Here is a 23,629-nt window from a genome sequence, read left to right on the forward strand (position 1 = left end):
ATATATATATCTGAAAAGTAACCCTATGAGATGAAGATGTGGCAAGGCAAAAGGAAATATCTAAAAACCAGAATTCATGCAAGATAGAGGAATTTTTTAGGGAAATCTACAGGACACTTCAATTTATTTTTGCCGGGGATTTTCCAGTATTTTATTTTTTAAACAGCTTTATTGAGATAATTTATATACCATATAGTTCACTCATTTTAAGTGCACATTAAGTGACACTTAGCATATTCACAGTGTTATGTGGCCATCAACACAGTCCATTCTAGAACATTTTCATCACCCTAGACTCTAGAGTGAAGCCTCACACACTGCAGCCTTCACTCTACAATCCTCCCATCCCTAGGCACCCACTGCTCTACTTGATATCGTGTTGGATTTGCCTGTTCTGAACATTTCTTACAAACGGAATCCCACAGTATGCAATCCTATGTGACTGGCTTCCCTCATGTACCATAATGTTTGCAAGGTCTAGTCTCAGGTTTATAGAAAATGTGTCTTAACCTTCCTTGCCATCGTTTTATTTATTTTGTATTCCTTCTCATCATCCTATTTACCTTAATACACTGCTACTAGTAGTTATCCTTTGCTAAGTCCTTACGCCAGGCCGCTGCTGTAGGCATGTGACTGTTCTGCTATTTGTATGCATCACCCTCTCCATTGTAGACATGAGGAAACTGGCACAGAGACACCAATGGTTTTTCCCCTCTTAAAGTCCTGCCTTCTCCCTGTCACAGTTTATGTGATGAAACCCTGTTCTTATTTTTACTCTTTCATTGTATGGAAATCATTTGTACATTGATTTTTTTTTTAATTTGGTTGCCTTCTTGATTCTGCTTACCTACAAAATACCATATATACAGATTTTCTTTTTGCCATATAGTTGAATGTGTTAAGTGTTTAGAATTCTATTCTTACATTAAAAGCCAACTGGATTGCCCAGAAATTTAGGTGAATTTGTTTTGTTCTTAATCTTTTCCACATTGAAGATGTAAGTAGGTCATCTGAAAGCATCAGGTTTGGTTACAACCACATAATGCATGTCTTTCTAAAGTTAAGTATTGGTGTTACACAAATGGTTCTTATTTCAGAAGCAAAGATGACAGGTGGAAGGAAAGAAGGGAGAGTTCTGTAAACGGCTGAGACCTTGTAACAAAGACAGAGTAGACGCCAAGGACACCAGCTAGGGACTAACTACTATCTGAGCACTCTGAGCTGCGTAAGCCAGGATTCCCCTCAGCCCTCCAGCACGCTGGCGAGGGCCTCTTTTCTCTACCGCTCTAGCTGCTGGCTGACCCTGAATTTCTCCCCCAAAAAAAAAAAAACGAGTGGGACTCGAGTGCTAATGAATTTAATTTGTCCACACATGGGTGTTCCAATTCAAAAGCTATTGCCTAGCTCCCAGTCCTGGGTAAATGCTGAACACTGTATGTGGGAACAATGAACTTTGTCCCAAAGATGAGACCCTACTGCCCATATTATTAAATTCATCAAATCTCAGAAAGTTGGACTAGACCAAGGAGTGTCTTAGGACATTTTACATAAATGCTCTGGAACAGTGCTTCTTCCCCTCAGATATGCTTGAGAACCTGAGAAAAGCTTGAACTCATTATAATGAATATAAACCACTATATTGAACTATACTCATCAAACCTACTAAGAGACTAAAACTTAATTATTCCAGCTGCTAAAAGAAAGCATAAGTATATAATGTGATGGAGTTGCTAGATGTCTCTACAATGGCAATCATACAGTATTAAAGGTATAAAATTAACATTGTACACTTTAAATTTACACAGTGTTATATGTCAAATATATCCATTAAAAAACAACAACATATCATTGAAAGAAAAAAAAAGGCTTGAACTCTCTCCCCTGAAATGCACAGACATTCAGTTTCAAAGGGGTCACAGGTTTTCTGAAGCCCTACAGCCTAGGTCAGGGACCCCTGATCTAGGAAAATAGTTACATAAATTACAAAGTACGTAGATTTTCCAAAAATGTCTCCTGCACCCTTAACATGTTTTAAGCATGAAAAGTAAGGGAAGCTTTTCAACACTTCACTGCAAATTCCCTCCTCTGTAAGGAGGCCATACTATAATTCTGTGGGTGCCACTACCGTGGATATAATTTGCTAGTCTTAAATGGAGAGCTAGTGATTCAGACTGCACATACGCAGGACTGGGCTAGTTATTAACTTGGGCTTTTCCATGGTTGGCTTGATTCTGCCTTGGGGACACATCGGGGGCACATGTCTCAGGATCATTAAAGCTAAAATGTGTGTGTGTGTCCCAGATGGAGCAGAGCTTTCCCACAGGCAGGAGCTGTGTTCATCCAGCCACTCTCCTGCTTACCCTTGTATAAATCCAGCCCTTGATACCATGGCCCATGTCATTTGAGCTGTTGCTCCTACCCCTTAAGAATGTCTTCCCTGAAGACAGCTTCATGAGATTTGTAGCAAAAATGGCCTACAAATACTGAACATAATCAAGAGAATAACTCCAGCAAAATATAAAATGGTGCCCTCCTCTCTTATTACACTAATAGAAGCCCAGGGCATGGAAATTCATGCACACGGGGGGTCCCTCACCCCGGCCTGTACCCTCTCACAGTCTGGAGCCCTTGGGGGATGCCCACCTACTGGTTTAGGCCTGCTCCCTGAGAACAGATGATCTAAAAGAAATAATCATATCCTTGAGTAAAGATTTTTTAAAAAGGTAATGGTTGCATGAAAATTCACTGCCGGGGGCTGAGGGGACTGGGCACCACCATCTTGTGGCTGTGGGCAGCGCCATCTTGTGAGGGCATGATGGTCAATTAGCATATTCCCTCTTTATTATATAGAATGGCATATTTTTACCTAGAATTCTGATAGTCTGGGCCCCATACCTAATGAAGGATATCCAAAAGGTCCTGGGGAGCACTACACACAGATGGCTGGGTTGGCCAGGACAGAGAGAGGGAAACCCTTTCGATGTGAGGAGGTTAGGGAAGAGTTTGAAATGTTTGAAATCTTTTTTTAAGTCTGTATTATTTTAATGTGTTTTTATTGATGTTAGAGAGAGAAGAAGGGAGAGGGGGAGAGAGAGGAAGAGAGAGAGAGATGAGAGAGAAACATCAATTGGTTGCCTCCTGTACCCACCCCAACCAGGACCAAACCCTCAACCTGGGCATGTGCCCTGACTGGGAATCAAACCAGCAACCTTTCAGCGCATGGGATGATGCTCAACCAACTGAGTCACACTGGCCAGGGCTGTTTGAAATCTTGATAATCATGACCAGCTTAGACATAGCACAATTCAAATTACTTGAATGCTCTTGGGATCCCTTTGAAATTTGAGGATGGGAAGAGGTACCACCTAATACTACTATGGCTCATGAACTTAAGCCATTGTCTCAAGTGGAGCCTTGAGAGATTCCAAATCCATTCATTGCCGGGATTCGTCTAGTGCAGTGATGACGAACCTTTTGAGCTCGGCGTGTCAGCATTTTGAAAAACCCCAACTTAACTCTGGTGCCGTGTCACATACAGAATTTTTTTGATATTTTCGACCATAAAAAACAAAGATTTATATTTTTGATATTTATTTTATATATTTAAATGCCATTTAACAAAGAAAAATCAACCAAAAAAATGAGTTCGCGTGTTACCTCTGACACACGTGTCATAGGTTCGCCATCACTGATCTAGTGTCAGCAAGATCAGCCAAGCCCTCCTACATATTTGGGGTCCTTTGGGCAGCAAAACATTGAACTATAGTGACTGTGAATCTAAAATTTCCCTGTTCTCACAGTTCTTCCATCTAGCAGAAATTTTTCCCTCTCTCTGTGTTCCCATTCTTGCTTGCTTTGGGAGTATGTGGCCCTGGGGAGAATGTCTGTTCTATCCTTTATTTTACATTTCATTGAAATCCCTCTACCACACTCTGCTCAGATATTTTGTTTGTTTGTTTGTGTTTGATATGTTTTTATTGATCTTTTTTAGAGAGAGAGAAAGGGGAAGGGATAGAGAGATAGAAACATCAATGAGATCAGCTGCCTCCCGCACACTCGCTACTGGAGATCGAGCCCAAAACCCAGGCATGTACTCTGACAGGGGATCAATCCAGTGACCTCTTGGTTCATGGTTCAACACTTAACCATTGAGCAACACCAGCTGGGCTGCTTGGGTAGTTTTTATATTTACATTCTCACTACATAGTGAGGGATACAGATTTTTAAATATGGTCCCATTTTGACAACCTAGTTTTGAATTTGATTTCTCCCTCTCGATTCCTTTAAACATCCCCAGTTGTCAAAATAGGGATTTATTTTCCTTATTCCTGTTATTCATCATAGTCTCACCTTTTGTCTAGTGTTTCACTCGGGGATTTTTCTTGGTACACTGTCCTGGCACCTTTTACTGTGTGATCCTGTCCTTGTGCTAGAAGTAGTTATTGAAAGTTTCAGAAACCTGGGCTCCAGCAGCAGTGGGCAGAGAGGGTGCTAAACTCCAGCAACTTAACCAGCTGGAGGGTCAGGGGCCCCATGAGAGCCAGAATGAAGCAGGGCTCAGGGGACTGAGAGCTGCTCTTTGTGTCCTGTTTATAAGTGACTAAACAGTATGACTCCATTGTCTCCCAAAGTAAATCATTTCCATCTTGGGCACTGTCCATCTTATTTATCAATTTCTTCTGGAAATTCCTGTGTTCTTGCTCTCTATCCTCTCTTCATTGTTTATCTCCTCTTATGTTTCTGGCTTTACATTGATCACATATGCCACCTAACTCTGCAGCATCTTCTTGTTTGTCGTATAAGCAATCTCCAGTTGGCTGTGATCACTTCTACACAGTGATGATCTAAAGTAATTAGAGGGAAATGATTCCCATTTTGCTTATATCTGAAGTTGCAAGTGAATATACAAAATTATTTTGCCATTTAATCCTGCTGTGCTGCTAATCTTATCTTTGGAAAATTTCAAACCATCGGTGTGATGTGTATAGCATTTGTTTAAATAATGCCAGAGCCGAATTATAATGTCCCAGACAGAGAGATAGTATTTATGGAGCATTATAGCCCATTAATTGGCTTATTGGCCTAAGTTCTCCAGGGAGCATCACAAATCTCCAGGGTGTCCTTGAATATGGCTTATGCTTCTGCCAAATCATTGCTGTAAATGCCAGAGCCACTGCTAAGTGTGTGTCTGTGGCAAAAATTACTTCACTGTGTTTGATCAAAAGAGTTGGGGTGATATATGTATGTATATATTTCAGTTAAACTCATCTAATTTCTACCCAAAGCAATCCTCTGGTTTGAGAGAATTTATATATATTGCTTCAACTAATACTTATTACGTGCAAATTAAATATTATAGGAAGTGGGGCTATAACTGTGAACAAGCCAGAAGAATGTTGTATAATAGAGCTTACCTGCTAGGGAGAAAGACACAGGATAAACAAGTACATAAATAAAAAGATTAGATGGAAGGAGACTTGACATGGCGTGGTGAACACACAATGCAATATACAGATGATGTATTATAGAATTGTACACCTGAAACCAATATGATTTTATTAACCAATGTTACCCCCACTAAACCCAATTAAAAATAATAAATACATAGATTATTTCTGGCAGTGGTCAAAGTTAAAAAGAAAGGAACTGGTTGATGTGGTAAAGAATGACTGGAGTGAGAGAATGCGTGGTGTTTTGTGAAGGCCTCTCAGAAGAGGTGACATTCAAGTGGAGGTAATGAGCGATGAGAAGGAACCTGTCATGGGAATAAGCGTTCCAAGCAGAAGGAACAGCCACTGCAAAGGCTCTGAGGCAGGCAGTTCAGCATTTCTGAAACAGGAACAAAACACTGCTAACATGCATTGTTTGAGAGGACCAAGGCATAAGATCCCAGGTGCCTACATTTTCCTATCATGGACCCTTTGGCAGTCTGTTGAAGCCTCCAGATCCCTGCTCAGAGTCGTGTTTTCAATTATAGTAGGTAAACTACATAGGGATGCAAAGAAAGCCAATCACATTATAATTCATCTATCAAAACATTTATAAGACAGAGTTGTGATATAAAATGTAAGCGCTTCTTTAACACATTTTGGGGCAGATATGATAACAGACTATAAAGCAGTGATATGTCAAGATTTCTGCAGTCATTGTAATGTGATATGAAATATCTGTGATTTCCCTTGGTGACAATGTCACAGGTGCTGCTCACACTACTGAGATTCTCTGCGCAACTCAATGAAATGCTAAATTTCAATTAGAGATTGTAAAAATAAAGAAGTCATTTCCCCCCACCCAACAATCCCATGAGCGCTATCCTTGCCCTCCTTTGGGGTCTATGGAGCCAGGGTGCAAACACCTGGGCCATGACAAGGCGTTAGATCAGCGATTTTCAGCCACAGAATTTTAGTAATTAGTTTATGTGTGCCATCAGATGAAAAGGGCTGAAAATCACTGCATCAGACTAAGTGTGATGGGGAGACATTGAACAACTTTAAGCAAGAGAAGTGATGTGATCTTGCTGCTTTACAGGAACTGGATTCTAGGGTAACGGATGGCGGCAGTGGAAATGGAGAGAAGTGCACAGACACGTGTTGAAGGGGATGCCAGTAGGACTCACTGAAGGGTTCGATGTGTGGTGCAGACACAGAAAGGAAACAGGATGACTGAGCGACTGGGTGGATGGTGTTGTCATTTACTGATATGGAGGAGACTTGGCGAAAGGAAGAGTTGTGGGATTAAGTGCTAAATCAAGTGTTCTGTTTCGGACGGATTAAGTTTGAGTTGTCTGTTAGTCATCTCCAAGGAGATGTGGAGTGGGCTGTTGAATACGCACATCTGGAGCTCTGGCGAGGGGCCAGAGCTGAAGACTGACACTTTAAGGTCACGGGCAAACCCTCTGTCGAGTTTTCGTTGGCAGTGCCCTGTTTCCTGCCTGGTGAGATGTCTCCTTGGCTTCCCTGGAGTCGCAGTTTCCTTCTGTGTGACTGCATCTGTCCTGGAAATGCAGTGATAGTCTGTGGAGTTCGGGGATTTAAAACTCCGGTAGGGGTTTGTTTTTGTTCTCTGCTGTGTTTCAAGTTAACTGAAATGCGTGGTTTTCAGGTTTCAGCTTCACTGTTAATCATGCAAAGGACCTGTCACATATCTTCTGATCATTGCTGTCCCTTTCACATGCAGCTCCCCAGGCAAGCAAGACAGGTTAGGGTTGGTTGTGTTGGGCTTTGAAAATAAGACCCATCCCAAAGAAAGGCGAGTGCTTGGTTAATAACGCTGCCAAGTGTCAGATTAACAGGAGGCATTCAGGCAGATAAACCCAAGTGAGTAAACATTGTGAGACCAGGCCCTCCTTTTTTTTTTTTTTATCCCGCTCCATAAATTTGCTATAGTTCTATCAGTTGTTATCCCTCCTCTCCGTTTCTTTCATTTTCATGATGGTTTCTCATTAAGGAGATTCATGGGGAAGTTGTAATTGATCAGAGCTATTAGCCACCAGAGTGTAATCTGGTTCTAGTACAAACCGACCTGCACAATGTCCTGTCTACCTTGGGGATTTAAGCCGATTAACTCACAGCCTGGGAGGCAGAATCTAATGTCCTCGAGCACTGCACCCCCACCACCCTTACCTACTAGCAAGGGATTCAACAAACTGACACTGTAATTAGGCCCAAATCCGCAGTTAACCCATCTTGAAAATAACCGCTAGTGCTTGGCTCACCGCAGCTATGCATTTACAGCCAGTGAACAATGCCCTGTCACTGGGAGCAGTGCACTCCAGTCCCTTTGCTGGCTCAGCCCTGCAGGGCTGATTACTGTGGGGGTTTCTATTGTGTTTAGTTGCTTGGTTGGTTTTTGTACCTATTTCCAAGAGTAGATCCATCTCATGGTTCGGGGACAAGTTAGTGATTGGAATGAGATCGCCTCAGAAAAACGGGCAGTTCACCGCCAGGGCTTTCAGTGGCATCTCTCCTGCTTTATTATTTTTCTTTTACAATATTTAAAATTTTTATTGAATTTATTGGAGTGAAATTGGTTACCAAAGTTATATAGGATTCAAGTGTACAATTCAGGTATAAATCATCTGTATGTTGCATTGTGTGTTCATCACCTAAAGTCAAGTCTCTTTTCATAACCCCCGTACCCTCTTCTGCTTTCCCCTAAATTTCCTTTCTCTTTGGTAACCACCAAACCACCATACTGTTAAGAGTTTTTATTTTGTTTGTTTATCTTATTTGTTCATTTGTTGCTTTCAGTTTTATGACCCATCCATGAGGGAAATCATATGGTTCTTGACTGTTTCCATCTGACTTGTTTTGCTTAGCATGATAGTCTCAAGATCCATCCATATTGTGGCTAATGACAACATTTCATCTTTTCTTACTGCTGAGTAGTATGCCATTTTATATGTGTACCACATCTTTTTTATTCAATAATCTTTCAAAGGACACTTCGGTTGTTTTCATGTCTTGGACATTGTGAAAATGCTACAGTGAGCATAGGGGTACATATACCTTCATGAATAAGTGTTTTCAAATTTTTCTGGTAGATACCCAGAAGAGGGATTGCTGGGTCATATGGTATGCTTTACAGGAAAGATGCCCTCAGCTGCCCATTGGCATCAATATGGGTGAGCCCACCAGGGGGAAAATGCCATACAAGCCAGTTTTCTCAATCATTGACCTCAGCTTTTAAAATACAGCTAACCAAGTATAAGCTGAAGACAAAGGTTAAACTAAAGATTCTTCAAGAATGATATTTTAGCTGCAAATGCTGTCCACAAGTGGCAGGACAAAGTAATGGATATTTTGCTCCAGGGGAACCATGATAAGTAAATATTCCTTCTTGTGCTGATAAAAACCAGTTACGGTACAATCCAACTCACATCCCCTTCCATCTACCCAGTACCCCCCCCCCCCCACCCTCATTTTGTTTTGTTTTGGTGTTTTTTTCTAAGAATGATGATATAATAGAGTAGTTAAGAGTACTGTCTTTAGAGCTAGACTACATGGCTCAAAGTCAAGGCCAATCTTCTACAAGTTACTTAACTTCTCTGGGCCTCAGTTTCTCTATCTATAAAATGGTGGTGATGATAATGCTACCTCTTTAAAGATTATTGAAGAGTAAACCAATTACTTTATACAGCTTATGAGACAGTGTTTGGCATATGGTAAGGTGTGAGTAAACATAAGCCTTTGTCATTCATTCAACATTGAGAGTGTTGAGTGTGCTAGATGCCAGTGATACAGGTAAGTTTTCTCCTCCGGTCAGGCGGGAAGATGGACACACAAACCAGCCATTCTGTGTCAGCCTGCTCTTTATTGAATATTTGGGAAAGGAAGGTACTACTATAGGATGCATATAATATTCTATGTATAATAAAGTGTAACTGATAAGAGAGGCCATAGACATACATGAGCAGAAATGTAATTGAACAATTATTGAGATAACCTTTGTCTATTATAAATTAAGCCAAAATGCATGATAATATAGCTGAGATTAAACACCCAGACATCATTGGACCTCCCCTCTCTCTTCTCTCTCTCTCTCTCTCTCTCTCTCTCTCTCTCTCTCTCTCTCTCTCTCTCTCTTATGTTTCAGACACAACTAATATACAACTTATATTTATATAGGGAGTCCATTCATTATAGAAAAATAATACAAAAAGAAAAAAATAAAGATCATTCATAATTCCACTACCAAGAACAGCCACCATTTTTTTAGTTGTTGTTTTGTTTTGTTTTGTTTTTCAATTACTGTTATAATACAACTAGAGGCCCGGTGCATGAAATTTATGCACAGGGAGGGGGGGAGTCCCTGAGCCCAGCCTGCACCCTCTCTATTCTGCTGGTTTAGGCCTGATCCCTGCCAGTTTAGGCCCAATCCCTGCTGGTTTAGGCCCGATTACGGACATCCCTCTCATAATCTGGGACCACTGGCTCCTAACTGCTCACCTGCCTGCCTGCCTGATTGCCCCTAACCACTCTGCCTGCCGGCCTGGTCGCCCCCAACTGCCCTCCCCTGCGAGCCTGGTTGCCCCTAACTGCTCTCCCCTGCGAGCCTGGTTGCCCCTAACTGCTCTCCCCTGCTTGCCTGATTGCCCCTAACCACTCTGCCTGCCGGCCTGGTTGCCCCTAACTGCCCTCCCCTGCTTGCCTGGTTGCCCCTAACTGCCTCTGCCTCGGCCCCTGCCACCATGGCTTTGTCTGGAAGGACGTCCAGAAGGATGTCCGGTCTAATTATCATATTACCCTTTTATTATAGATATTATTTTAGTATAGATATTATATTAGTTTCAGGTGTTCAACATAGTGATTGCATATTTATATAACTTATGAAGTGATGACCCCAATAAGTCTAGTACCATTTGACACCATACATAGTTATCAAATATTACTGATTATATTCCCTTTACATCTCTGTGACTATTTTTATAACTGGCAATTTGTACATCTTAATCCCTCCCCCTTTTTCAAACCCCCCCTCAACTCTTCTCCCATCTGGCAAACATCAATTTGCTCTATCTATGAGTTTCTGTTTTCTTTCTTTTGTTTTTTAGATTCCACATGTAAAGGCAATCATATGGTATTTATCTTTCTCTTTCTGACTTATTTCACTTGCCATAATACTCTGTAGGTCCATCCATTTTGATGCAAATGGCAAATTTTCACTTCTTTATGGCCAAGTAATATTCCAACACATATATGTACCTCTTCTTTATCCATTCATATATTGATGGACGTTTAGGTTGCTTCCATATCTTGGCTATTGTAAATAATGCTGCAATGAATATAGGGGCACATACATCTTTTCGAATTAATGTTTAGATTTCTTCAGATGACTACCCAAAAGTGGAATTGCTGGGTCATAAGGCAGTTCTAGTTTTAATTTTTTGAGAAGTCTTCATCCTGTTGTCCACAGTGGCTGCAAGGAAGAGCCACAGTTTTGCTCAGTGTCCTGGTCTATGTCTATGTGAATCCACTATATCTATGTAAATGTCAATGTATATGTAAATATATGGTTACATATATAGGCTCATACTATACATTCTGTTCAGTAGACTTCTTTTCCTGCTCAGCAGTATATCATGTCAGTAAATATAAAAGGTGCATTATCATTTGAAATTACTCTATGGTATTCTATTTTAAGTAAATCCATAATTTTTTTTTACCATCCCCTATTGCTAGAAATTTGAGGTATAATCACATTTTTTAAAAATATATTTTATTGATTTTTTACAGAGAGGAAGGGAGAGGGGATAGAGAGTTAGAAACATCGATGAGAGAGAAACATCGATCGGCTGCCTCCTGCACACTTCCTACTGGGGATGTGCCCGCAACCAAGGTACATGCCCTTGACCAGAATCGAATCTGGGACCCCTGAGACCGCAGGCTAATGCTCTATCCACTGAGCCAAGCCAGTTAGGGCTGTAATCACATTTTTCTCTTATAAACTCTGCGATATAAATATCCTTTATGTTCAGCCTATTTGGACATGTTAGCAGAGGTTCTTACCATGGCATGGGGCAATTTTTTTTTCTCAACCACAGATGTTATCACTGGTCTTGGTCTAGGGGGCTGCCTTTGTGTAGGTGATAAATAACACTTGAGGTTCTGAAGAAGTCTCAGATGTGAACATAATAGTACCCATTTAAAGAACTTCACACCTAAATATGACTCGGCAGCAAACAACACAAAGAGTAAGCTAAGCCGAAAAAAAATACATAGTGTTAATAAGGTGTAGAACCTTGGTATTGGGTAATTGTGTACATATAAAATGGCCTAGAAATTTTTCAGAAATATAGACTTAAAAAATAATAGAAAATAAAAAACTTGGAACAAATAATTTCTAATTTGCCTTTCCAATTTATTTTACATCAGACAGAGATAAGTAGTGATTCATAATTACCTCCTGCCATACCTGAGTAGTTCATTGGGTAATGTCAAGGGCCACATAGATAAGTAAGGTGCTAAATTAGTTTTAATAAAATGTATTCAGAATTCCAAAGCAAAAGAAATTGGAGGAAGTCTTTGCCACTGAGCTCAGCTTGTCTGTGAACATATGTCACTTTATTGAGAACCTACTATGTTTCAACAGAAAAAATAGTCCAGACCCGCTCCTAGACACAGTCTAAACTGCAGGAGTCAGGTCACTGCAAATTGGGCTCCACTGTTTAAGAAGTTGGATTTCTGAATGTCTTACAACTTATAACTTTCAAATATTTACTGATAGGACATCTGAACAATCCATGTTCATTTTATTTTTTTAAAAAATATATTTTATTGATTTTTTACAGGGAGAAAGGGAGAGGGATAGAGAGTTAGAAACTCTGATGAGAGAGAAACATCAATTCAGCTGCCTCCTGCACATTCCCCACTGAGGATGTGCCCGCAACCAAGGTACATGCCTTTGACCGGAATCGAACCTAGGACCCTTCAGTCCGCAGGCCGATGCTCTATCCACTGAACCAAACCAGTTAGGGCAATCCATGTTCATTTTAGAAAAAAACAAGAAAAATAAGCAATGTCCTGATCCTCTTCAGTTTGACTGCTGAGTCACTTGGAGCAATCAGTTAACCTAACTAAGCCTCCATAAAGTTGCCATAAAAATGCCCAATTTGTACTCTTCATAGCAATACAATATTAATTAACTAGAGGCCCAGTGCACAAAAATTTGTGCACTCGCGGGGGAGGAGGGGTCCCTCAGCCCGGCCTGTGCCCTCTCACAGTCTGGAACCCCTCAGGAGATAATGACCTGCTGGCTTAGGCCTGCTCCCGGGTGGCAGAGGGCAGGCCCAATCCCTAGGTGCAGCCCCTGGTCGGGCTCAGAGCAGGGCTGATTGGGGAGTTGGGGCGCCGCCCCCTGTCATGCACAGAGCAAGGCGGATTGGGAGGTTGCGATGCCACCCTCAGTCATGCTCAGGGTAGGGCCGATTTGGGGGTTGGGGCACCGCCTCCTGTCACACTCAAGGCAGGGTCGATGGGGAGGTTGCGGCGCCACTCCTTCACGCACAGACCAGGGCCAATCAGGGGATTGGGGCGCTGCCCCTTGTCACGCACAGAGCAGGGCCCATCAGGGGGGTTGGGGCTCCGTACCCTGTCACGCACAGAGCAGGGCCAATCAGGGGGTTGAGGAGCTCCCCCCTGTCACTCACACAGTAGGGCCGATAGGGGAGTTGGGGCACCGCCCCCAGTCACAAACAGAGCAGGGCGGATAGGGAGGTTGTGGCCCCGCCCCCTGTCACACACAGAGCTGCATGGCGATCAGGGGGTTTGGGCGCTGCCCCCTGTCACACTGATCCCAGTGCCAGGAGGCCTCGTGGCTCCGCTGATCCCGGTGCTGGGAGGCATATTACCCTTTTACTATATAGGATAGAGGCCTGGTGCACGGGTTGGGGGCCAGATGGTTTGCCCTGAAGGGTGTCCTGGATCAGGGTGGGGGTCCCCACTGGGGTGCCTGGCCAGTCTGGGTGAGGGGCTGAGGGCTGTTTTCAGGCTGGCGGGTGACTAAAGCTCCCAACCGCTCCTTTTCTTCTTTTTTTTTTTTCTTTTTTTATTCTGGGCCAGCTTTAGCTCTGAGGCTTGGCTCCAGCTCTTAGGCCTCTGCTGCTGAAAGCAGGTATCTGGTTTGTTTGGGTTCTATAATCGAAATACTGTTTCAACTCCAGCTCTGAGCTCCCAGCTGGCTGAAAGCAGGTTTCTGGGGTTTTGTTTAGCTTCTATATTTGTAAATGTTTCAAACTGCAAGCTCAGAGGCTGGCAGTGGCAGACCGGGAACGTTGGAGTCCTCCGTCACTGAAGCAAGCAAGCCTCATGTTCGTTTCAAGCTGCCTGGCTGCTGGCCGCCATCTTGGCTGGCAGTTAATTTGCATATCACCCTGATTAGCCAATGGGAAGGGTAGCGGACATATGGCTAATTACCATGTTTCTCTTTTACTAGATAGGATATGAGTTTTTTGAATGTCTGAGGTAGCATTACAACACATTGCACTTGGTCATTTTGGTATTTATTTTAAATTTTTTTAATGCTGTGTTTATATTCACAGACAAGTCAACTCCCCATTGTCTAATTTTAAGCATTTCTTCAGGCCCATTTTTGAGCTGAGGTTGACTTCCGCCAGCATCTCAACCCATTTTAAGGGGGATTGTTACTGGAAAGTGCTACGTTGGGCATTCCAGGTCATTTAATATTGGCTTCTGGAAACATTGGAGCAAGGGCACCATCTCCCCGACACGAAAACTTCCTTCTGTGCCTTTTCCTGCCATCTCTTCTGCTCGCTCCCTGAGTCTTCTGCTGGCTCTTCCACAGCTTCTTCCTCAGCTTGCTCGCCCTCTTTGTGGCTCTTTTGTCTCTTCCTTCCACCCTTGGCCCTTGAGCATGACATTCCCTTCTCTCTCCAGTCAGCCTCTCCCTCCCTTTTCTTTCCTGTCCCAGTTTTTTCCCTCCCAGCAGTGGTTTTATGGAAATTGTTGCGCTGGCCACTTGGGGTACCTGCTCAGTGGCCCACAGTGCTCCCATTTGAGGGCCCTCCCACAGCACTGCTAGGTCTCCCCATTTGTTGGTATGATGAGAAGGAAGACAGAGTCGCAGTATCTCTCCCCACCCATACCCCATGACCTGTGTTTGACCCCACTCCTCTCGACTCCATGGCCTCTCTCATTATTACATGGGATAGTGCTAAGAGAATGTCAGATTGTTTGGGGGCATGTTTCAACACTAATCAGAAGCCACCAGGCCTTCTCACCAGTGTACAATGACACCAGTCCGTAAGCATGACTTTTCCTGGAATAGATTATGTAAAACATTTCAGCAGATGTTCAGCAATTCCCCACGTGGGAGGACAACCCTGCCCTGTAGGAATTCTCAGCTCTAGTCCTTAAACAAGCACAGAATTGTCCCCATCCTTTTGGGGGTTGGGTCAGTCAAGATGGTAGCACAATTAAGATGTCCAGGACAGTTCTAAGTAGGAGGTTCAAGGTCCCAAACATGAGGGAGGGGGCATTACTGAGTTCATGGAGTCAGGTGAGTCTCTGTGTGCGGGTGGTCCCCAAGTCCACCCTCAGGCTCAGCGATTCACTGGAAGGACTCAGGACTCAGAGAAGCTCTTATGCTCCTGATTACGGCTCATTACAGCAAAAGGATGCCCATTAAAATCAGCAGAGGGAAAAGATGCATGGGCAAAGTCTAGGAGAAACCGGGCACAAGCTCCCAGGTGTCCCCTCCCAGCAATGCCACACGTTACTGTGCATTTAATTGTTTAGCAGCAAATCGCAGCAACACATACAAAGCATTATCAGCCTTGGTGTCCACGGTGTCTGTTGGGGTCAGTCACATAGGCACGCCGCCGCCTGCATGACTAACCACGGCTACACAGGCTCCAGCTCCAAGGGCAAACATAGGTGTTCAGCATAAATCACAGCTGAACATCAGCCCTCTGATTACACTGGTACTCCGTGGCCCGGTGCCTCAGGCATACAAAACACTCATCAGGCAGAATAGTTCAAGGACTCAGGGCTCATCTCTGAGGAACCAGTCTCCCTTGGGAAGGGGCAGGAGTGGAGCAATCCGGACCTGTGAGTTTTCCTTCTCCTGCTCACAGTCCCCAGATCCAGACACTGGAAGACTTTGGCCACCTGACAGCACCCTGGCACCTCAACTATTACCTCCCCAAAACATCCTCTACCTTTCACATAGACTCATTGTGATATATAATAATAACCATTGAATGTTTTCAAAAACAGGCCATCTGCAGCAAGGATACATTATTACTATTATGATCATCATCATCATCATCACCATTGCCATATTATGTTATTATCATAATCACTATTATTCAGGGGGTGGAGGCATGGGAATGAGCCCTAATGCTCCCTTGTGATCTCAGCACAAGTCAAAAGTGCCTTTTTCCAGATTCTGAAGATCAAGACAAGTTCGGAGTAGGGCGTCTCCACTCCACCGGGGGTTTAACCTTGTCCTGTCTTTCTCTCTCTCCCTCTCCCTGGCAGTGGCTCAGAAACCCAGGCCCTCAGCATGAGAAGCGGACTCTGTTTGGAGACATGGTGTGCTTCTTGTTCATAACACCCCTGGCCACCATCTCGGGCTGGCTCTGCCTGCGGGGCGCCGTGGACCACCTGCACTTTAGCAGTCGGCTCGAGGCCGTCGGACTGATTGCACTCACTGTCGCACTCTTCACTATTTACCTCTTTTGGACACTTGTAAGTATGGCCAGGCCCCGGGGACCAGGCCAGCCAAAGCTGGCAGCCCCACAGTTGGCAAGGCCTCCCCTCTTGTCTGGGTCACACCTCACCTGCCCAGTTCAGGCAGCTAGAGTGTGTGATTCGGTTTGTTACTACCCCGGGGGGGGGGGGGCAGGGGGGAGCTGGCACACGCTGCTGAGACGAGCAGATCAAGTAAAGAAAAAGCCTCAGCTTCTGAGAGCCCATCAGTCAGAGACACCTGGACATTGCTCTCCTCGGCCAGCGAGGCTCCATGTGTGAGGAGGCGTTCTCCTTCCCTTGCTTATGTTCCTCACTTTTTCGGGGATCACAGTAGATGGTGAAGGATGTGCTTGGCACTGCTGCTGTGGCTGCCTGCACAGATCATGAATCCTCCTGCTGGTTACTGTCTTACACCCTGACACAGTAAAGTCTCGCTGGGCGTGGAGCTGCCCTGCGCCTGGGGATTGTTCTGTGTTGGGATATTGACTCTGCTGCCCATAAAGACACTCATTTATCTGGCTCAGAAGCTGCCACCAAAGAAAAACCATTTCCCAGTAAGTGTTCCCTCTGCATATGAGGAAGAATTTTAAAACATCTCTCTTTTTTTTTTTCATTCTTTAACTTACGGAGTTGGTTGCTCAGGCACCAGTTGGCAGCACCCACAAAGTACAGCATTTGATCTCTCTTCATGCTTCCCTCTGGGGCCTGCAGAGAAAACGTCACTATCTAGAATCGTTTCTGGAACTGGGCCCCTGCTTCCCGGCGTTACTCTCCTGTGCCTGCTGGTTTCTAATCTGAGCACGTCCCATTGTCATTCAATATGCATTTCCTGTCTGAAGTGTAGTTCCCATATCCCACAGCACAGCTTCAGCGTCAGTGTGTGGGAGCTTCCATGGCTCCCATGTCCACCCAAGTCCTGCCCGCCAGTGGCCATTCCTGCCATGCTGACCCAGCCCCTGCTCATCGCCCCCACCCCCCCAGCCTCCCCCTGGTGCAAGTGCTCAGTCTCAGGGAGAGGGACCTGACCGGAGCCTTGGTAGACAGGGAGTGTTCTGATGCTTCGGACTTTAACTGAGTCCTCGGATTCATTTAGGCCTCTGTTCCCAGCCTAATTAAGCCCCCAAACAAAGCTAGTATTGCCTTCTTTGAAAGTCTGTGCTTCCAAAGTGTATCTAATTCATTACGAATCAAGCAATGACGCTGACTCAGAAGTCACACGGACATTGTGCTGGGAAGAGAGCTAGAAATAAGGAGTTAAATAGTCTGGCTAGCTCAGTGCAAAGTCACGTCACTGCTCTGGGCCTCAGTGTTTCCATCTGTAAAGTGGAAATGGTAGTTAACACCCACCCTGCCAACTTCCCATGGTGCTACTAGATTGAAATGGAAGTGTGCAGGGGGAAATACTTTGGAAAATAATAGTTTACCATGATTAGAGGTTTATTTGTCTACCATTTTTCCTAGACAAGTTCCTAAAATGAATATGTAGATTTGAATACTGGCTTTCAAACCAATTGAAGCCTTTTTGAAAACCAGCTTTGTAAAGCATCCACTTACCTAACAAGGTAGAATGGGGGACAGGGGCATGGAAGGAAGAAATGAAAGAAAGAATTATGTAGATAAATATGGATGTGAGGATGTGACCCTCCCTGTTTGATGCCCCATTTGGATGAAAGGAAGGTTTGGGTGGGAAAGGTACTTGGAGTCGGTTCCTTCAGGAGAGAAATATAGTACTTCATTCCCAAGAGGCAGCATAGGAAAAAGTGCATGTGTTCAAACCCAAGATTTAGCATCCTAATAACTGTGTAACTTTAAACAAGGTGCTTAACCTCTCTGATCATCCTTCCCCTTTGCAAAAAAAAAAAAAAAAAGGAGGGAATGATTGATAATCCCAGGGTCAATGGGCTATTGTGGGGATTAGGTGGGATTACATGGGAACATATATCAAAGCACCTAGCATAAGCACCCTGGTTTCCTTCCTGTGGCTTCCCTGCTCCCCCAACTCCCACCACCACCCCCAGCCCTCTATACAATGCAAAGCAGTGGAAGGAAAAGAAAGGGTTTCTGCCCTTTGACTGTTGTGAAAAGCGTGCTCAGCAGTAGGCAGTGAGTGTAGACTCTCTCCTTCCCAGAGACATGCTGCACTGAGCTGCCCTGGCAAGAGCAGTAATTCAGAAGCTGACAGCACTTGGAAACTGCCCTCCAGCAGAAACCCATTGTAAACAAGCTGTCAAGCTTAAGGAGAAAATGCTGTGAAAATGTCTTAGATAAACAAACACGGTGTCAGTCCCACTCCTCAGAGGAGCCTTCCTGGAAGGGCCTCTCGGCTCTGTGAAGAGGGCCGTGCATCCACGCTGAGCGCCTGAACATGCCTTTGGAGTTCCTCGCCCGCTCACCTGGCCACGAGGGCTGGGCCTGGACACGGACACAAACAGGGAGTTCCGCCTTACGGAGCTGCTGAGGGAACGCAGGCACCTGCGACCCAGGGGGCCAGGCCTCAGCCATCCCCACTCGGGGAGCTCAGGAGAGGGCGCCCCAACACACCTCTGGCCACGTGGTAACCTGTTGGAAGTCCAGGGACAGCCACCAAGAGCGCTAGATGAGAACTGAGTCCACACGAAGCATTAAGAAATTGTCCATAGTGGGAGGCATAGGAGGCCCGGTTCAGAGCTGCAAGAACGGAGGCACTGCCATTCAGTGACCACAGGAAGTCCTTCTAGTCTCTGGGTCACTGTTGCAACCAGTGCCCAGCACAGAAACTGTGCTCTATCACAGGATGAAACGAAGGGATGATCTGAATCCTCTGGCTGACTCCCCCACCATCCCATGGGTTAATCATTTAAACTCTTGTTATAAAGGGGAGAGGCTCTAAGAGAATACTGTTACAAGGTTCCCTGTGGGACTGGCTTAGACACACCCCCAGCAGCCCGTGGCAGCGTGAGGGTGCTCAGTGTGGCCCTGTGCTGGGCATTTCTCCCCGGCTGGTGGACACCCACGCAGCCCTCTTCTCTTGCACGGTGCAATCAGAGATCAGAGACTGGACCCCTCTCTGCAATGGCAATTCACAAAGCCCCGGCCCCATCAATAACCTCACAGTCACACCATAACCTTTGGAGAGAAAGGGCAGAAGAGGAATACATAGTGAGAAGGTTTTCCAGAGCCTACTGTGCCTTAGCAGCAGCACTGGCGACAGCTGTCACCTCCCTGACCTCTCCTTGTGCCCTCCATTGGATCACAACTCTGTAGAGACCTTGCCCATGACAGGAGGTGAATAAATATCCTTTGGATGAAGAAATGAATGCACTTCAAGAAACCCATCCTACAAGGAGGAGTTTTGTTAGAATAGTGGCCCTGTGCTCTTTCTTCCTCCTTAAAACCTTGGAAATTTCAGAAATTTCTGTATAAACGAGGTTCCCAAGTCCCTATTGCTATAGCTTCTTTTGGTTTATGTTTATTTTCCCCTCGCTGCCTCTTTATTCCTCTAAATCACACCTCGTTCTCTCCTGTTCTATCTCATCGCGGGAGGGAGTGTCTTGGAGCTTCTAGAGATTGGGGCCCGCATTCACCCAGGCAGCTGCGCAATGCAGTCCCTTCCGCACTTGCCCAACTTCCTTTATAAGCAGACGGAGCAATTAAGATAAGTTAATGCATAATAAGATCTCGCCTGTTTATCTGAACAAGTGCGCTGGTTTTTGTACTTCCTGGCCAAGGACCCGGGAGACCCACTGAGTCGTGGACACCTGTGTTCCTTGGAGCAGCGCAGCCCAGGCTGCAGGGAAGGTGCCAGAACCTGGAGATCCTGTTAAAAGGCGGGCTCTGACTCCTTAGGTCTGGGCAGAGCCCCACATTCTGACATTCTAACAAGCTCCCAGGTGATGCAGGCTGACCCGCCAGCACACTGAAAGGAGACAGCCCAGCCTCCATTCCCTATACCCAAGAAGGAGTGTCACAGAGTTATCTTTTCCACACCGAACAACAGGCCAAGCACATTCACCTGTGTGTGAGGCACTAGGCTAAGTGCTTGTTACTTAGTTTTTGTTTTGTTTTTCAGTGACAGTTGTCATGCAATATCATTAGCTTCAAGTGTACAGCATGGTGATTAGACATTTCTATAACGTATGAAGTGATACCCTGAAAGTCTAGCACCCACCTGACACCATGCACTGTTATTACCGTATTATTGACTGTTTCCCCTACGCTGCGTGTGCTAAGTGCTTTTTATGCATCATCTCAGATGTCATTATTCACATTTGGCAAACGACAGAACTGAAACTTGGGGGTAGCAAGCAACCAAAGTCACGGCGACACTAAGGGGAGTTTGGGGGTTCAAGCCCCATGTGCCTGGCCCCGGAGCCCAAGGCCCGATTCCTACCCTGTTGAGAAGGTGCTGCCCACCTGTGCCCACAGCTTAATTCTCCGCTTACCAATGCCAACCAGCGCGGCTCTTTAACCTCATGGATGAAAGGACTCTTGATTTGAAATTCAGCTTCCCTGTAATACTTCCAGGTTCCAGACTTATTGTAGCGCCAACGCTCTTCATTAGTACTTGTCTGTGTTCTGCCTCTTCCCTGCCCTTGGCCCTGAACAGCAGGCTGTCCAACCTGCTTCTCCTACATTGGTGAGGAGCCCAAGCAGCCTTAGGACAGAATCGATGAAAGAGAAGCAGGCTTTAAAAAGAAAAGGGAAAAACCCTGATCCGCTTTGGCATGTTCAGGGCCTTTTGGACAAAAGCACATCTGTGTGAGTTTAAAAGCTTATATTTTCATACCCAAATCTCTGGCACTCAGCCTGTGGCGTTTGCTTTCTAGCCTCAGAAACTTGATTTTCTGAGGCCGTGAGTTTCATGATCCTGCCATGAAGACGAGCAAGCCCTTTCGGGCAAGGGCCTGCACTCTCCTCCACTTCTGCCAACGCTGACCTCAAACCACGGGGCCAGCCCACTCTCCGACCTGCACTGCGGTCCATACAGGCCACCGCCCCAGAGGGTGGCACAGCCCATCCCTGGATAATTTGTCACTCTCAGCCCAGGGCACCTTCCTTCCCAGCACCTGGTCATCTGCATGCACTCAGCCTGGACTCCGTACATCCTCAAAAGTACAGGTGAAACTGTGAATTTCCTGGGCAGTCCATCAATGCTTCGTGCCGGTCTTCTCCAAAACAAGCCACACATGTCATCCTCTCGTCCCAGTATATTTACACGAGAAGCAAGCACTTTGGACACACGGTTGTGTCACAATTAACGGAGTTTCCTCTTCATACTGTCGCATAGATATAACAGAGGCTTAAATCTTAAGCAGTTGTTGCAATTAGAAAGCATAGGATATGTATTCACTCATCCATTCACTCAGCAAACTCTACTGAGCCACGTCCCAGTGCCAGGCCCTGTGATAGGTGCAGGCCTTGCAGAGATGAAAACAACACAAGCCCTGCCCTCACGATGCCAGGGAGAGAGACAAGTGCTCCGATGCCCAGGGCACGCGGTGCCATGCCGAGGCAGGCACAAGGCACTGTGGCTCAAGAAGACCTGACCAGGGAGTTCAGTGCCCATGCCAAAGCGGCCCCTCCGGGAGCCATCGAATGCTGGAGCTGGAGCCACTGGGTGTCGCCCTTCAGGGCCACCCAGTACAACTTGACAGGGTTCCATGGCAAGTACAAAAGACCCTTCCCAGCACAGTCGGTGCGAATGGGGCCCTTTGAGTTGTGCAGTGTCCAGCCTGCAGAAGGGCACGGGAAGCCCCGGCATCCCTCCCCGAGGACCAGAAAGGCACATTGCCCGCTCCCTCAGCTGGGAAGGGCTGGCACTGTGCCCACTGTGCCCACTGCTTCCAGCCAACCCTCTTCATCACTGACGCTTTGAAACCTAAACACCACTATCCCCAAAATAAGTCCAAACTCAGAAGAAACCTCATTTCCTATGGTACCCTGATTTTACCCAATAGGAGGAGGAACGAAGGAAGCTGCTCTGTGAGCTGCGCCCAGGTGCTCACATGCGGGTGCTCTTTGCTCGGTGCCCAGTGTCCCAATACTGGGCTGCTCCCTGGAGCCGTTTCAGCCAGGTCCTTGCCCCGCTGTACCGCTGCCAGCTGTTTGCAGCTCTTTTAAGCGACATGTTTGTTTTTTGATTGATTATCAGCGTCTGCTTACCTGAAACCTTCCCTTATTTTCCTCTCCTAACCCCAGGTGTCGTTTAGGTACCACTGTCGATTGTACAACGAATGGCGCCGGACCAATCAGAGGGTGATTCTCCTCATTCCCAAGTCTGTCCACCTACCTTCTAACCAGCAGTCCTTGCTGGGCCTCCCTTCCGTCAAGAGGAACTCAAAAGAGACGATTGTCTGACATCTGTGTGGTCGGTTGGTTGACTCGTTGTTTGGGTTTGGAAGTATCTGCACTGGGGCCGTGCCCTGAGCCATCCCAAACCCTCCCCGAAGCCCGTGGGTCTAAGGACACCCAGAGCCGCGTGAGCACAGCGCCCGGAGCAGCGAACTCCGCCAGGAGAACGCGAACGCTGTTTCACTTCCCATCATGGATGCTGCCGTCATATGGTATTTGCTGAGCTGCCAAACATGTTCATTTAGCAGAACCTTCCGAACGCCTCTTTTAACCCGTGAGGCTGTCCTGCTGAGGGTGCAATTCGATTCTTCCTTTTTATTACTATTTCAAATATATAAACTTATTAAACTTAGATGATAATCAACTTGAAAAGCCAATGTTAAAACTGGTGTCTTGGTTTGGATGGGTTTTGTTGGATTCGTTTATTTGTTGCCGGTTTCTCCTGTAGATTCTTTGGGGTCATTTGATAGCTTAAGTGGTCTTTTTCATCTCTTTTATGTCCCATACTCAAGGGGACAGCATAACAACTGCAAAACAAGTCATGTTTGAAGGATGTTTTGTACTAAATCTCATGTAAGTATTCAGACTTTAAAGGAACAAGAGGTGTGGCAGCTCTCCCCACAGTGCGCTGTTTATTTAATTCTCATGAAGGAGGAAAAAAGAAAAAATATGGTGAGAAGCACGCTCCTGTCAACTCGTTTGGTACTGACGGCTGGTCGAAGCTATTTTCTAATAATAAATATCCAGTGTGTGAAAGACAAACCCCACTGATTGCAATACTTTCTGTTTTAATCATAAAACCCTGTGAAGTTTCCCAAGGTAGATTTTAAGAAGGAAAAGGAAAAAACGTTGGTGTCATTTAGTGCGTGTCTTAATTCTGCATTCCCAGCGACTGGGAGGATCATTAGACATTTCTAGGAACCCTGAACCTGTTTTGCATATCAATTAGCACTCCCATTGCTCTATTGAATTTCCAGCTTGACAGGTAGATGTGGCAAAAAAAAGCCTGTCCTAGCCTCTCAGACCCCTTTGTCTCAGTTCCAGAACACAGCCCCACACAGTACCTTCCCCCAACCACAGGCCAATCC

At 45.4% G+C, this 23,629-nt stretch overlaps 1 protein-coding gene across 3 annotated transcripts in view; it reads left to right on the forward strand.

Moving 5' to 3' along the window:
• The window catches only part of MARCHF3 (membrane associated ring-CH-type finger 3), a 144,793-nt gene extending 121,490 nt beyond the window's left edge, over positions 1-23,303 (forward strand). For all 3 annotated transcript variants that reach the window (XM_059693730.1, XM_059693729.1, XM_059693732.1), the window contains 2 exons: positions 15,999-16,208; positions 22,389-23,303. In XM_059693730.1, the coding sequence (XP_059549713.1) occupies positions 15,999-16,208; positions 22,389-22,547 (369 nt within the window). In that variant the 3' untranslated portion in view covers positions 22,548-23,303. The remainder of the gene's footprint in view (positions 1-15,998; positions 16,209-22,388) is intronic.
• Positions 23,304-23,629: the final 326 nt, after the last annotated feature.

The sequence above is a fragment of the Myotis daubentonii genome, chromosome 4 (genome assembly GCF_963259705.1).
Source record: "Myotis daubentonii chromosome 4, mMyoDau2.1, whole genome shotgun sequence".
NCBI classification, from domain to species: domain Eukaryota; kingdom Metazoa; phylum Chordata; class Mammalia; order Chiroptera; family Vespertilionidae; genus Myotis; species Myotis daubentonii.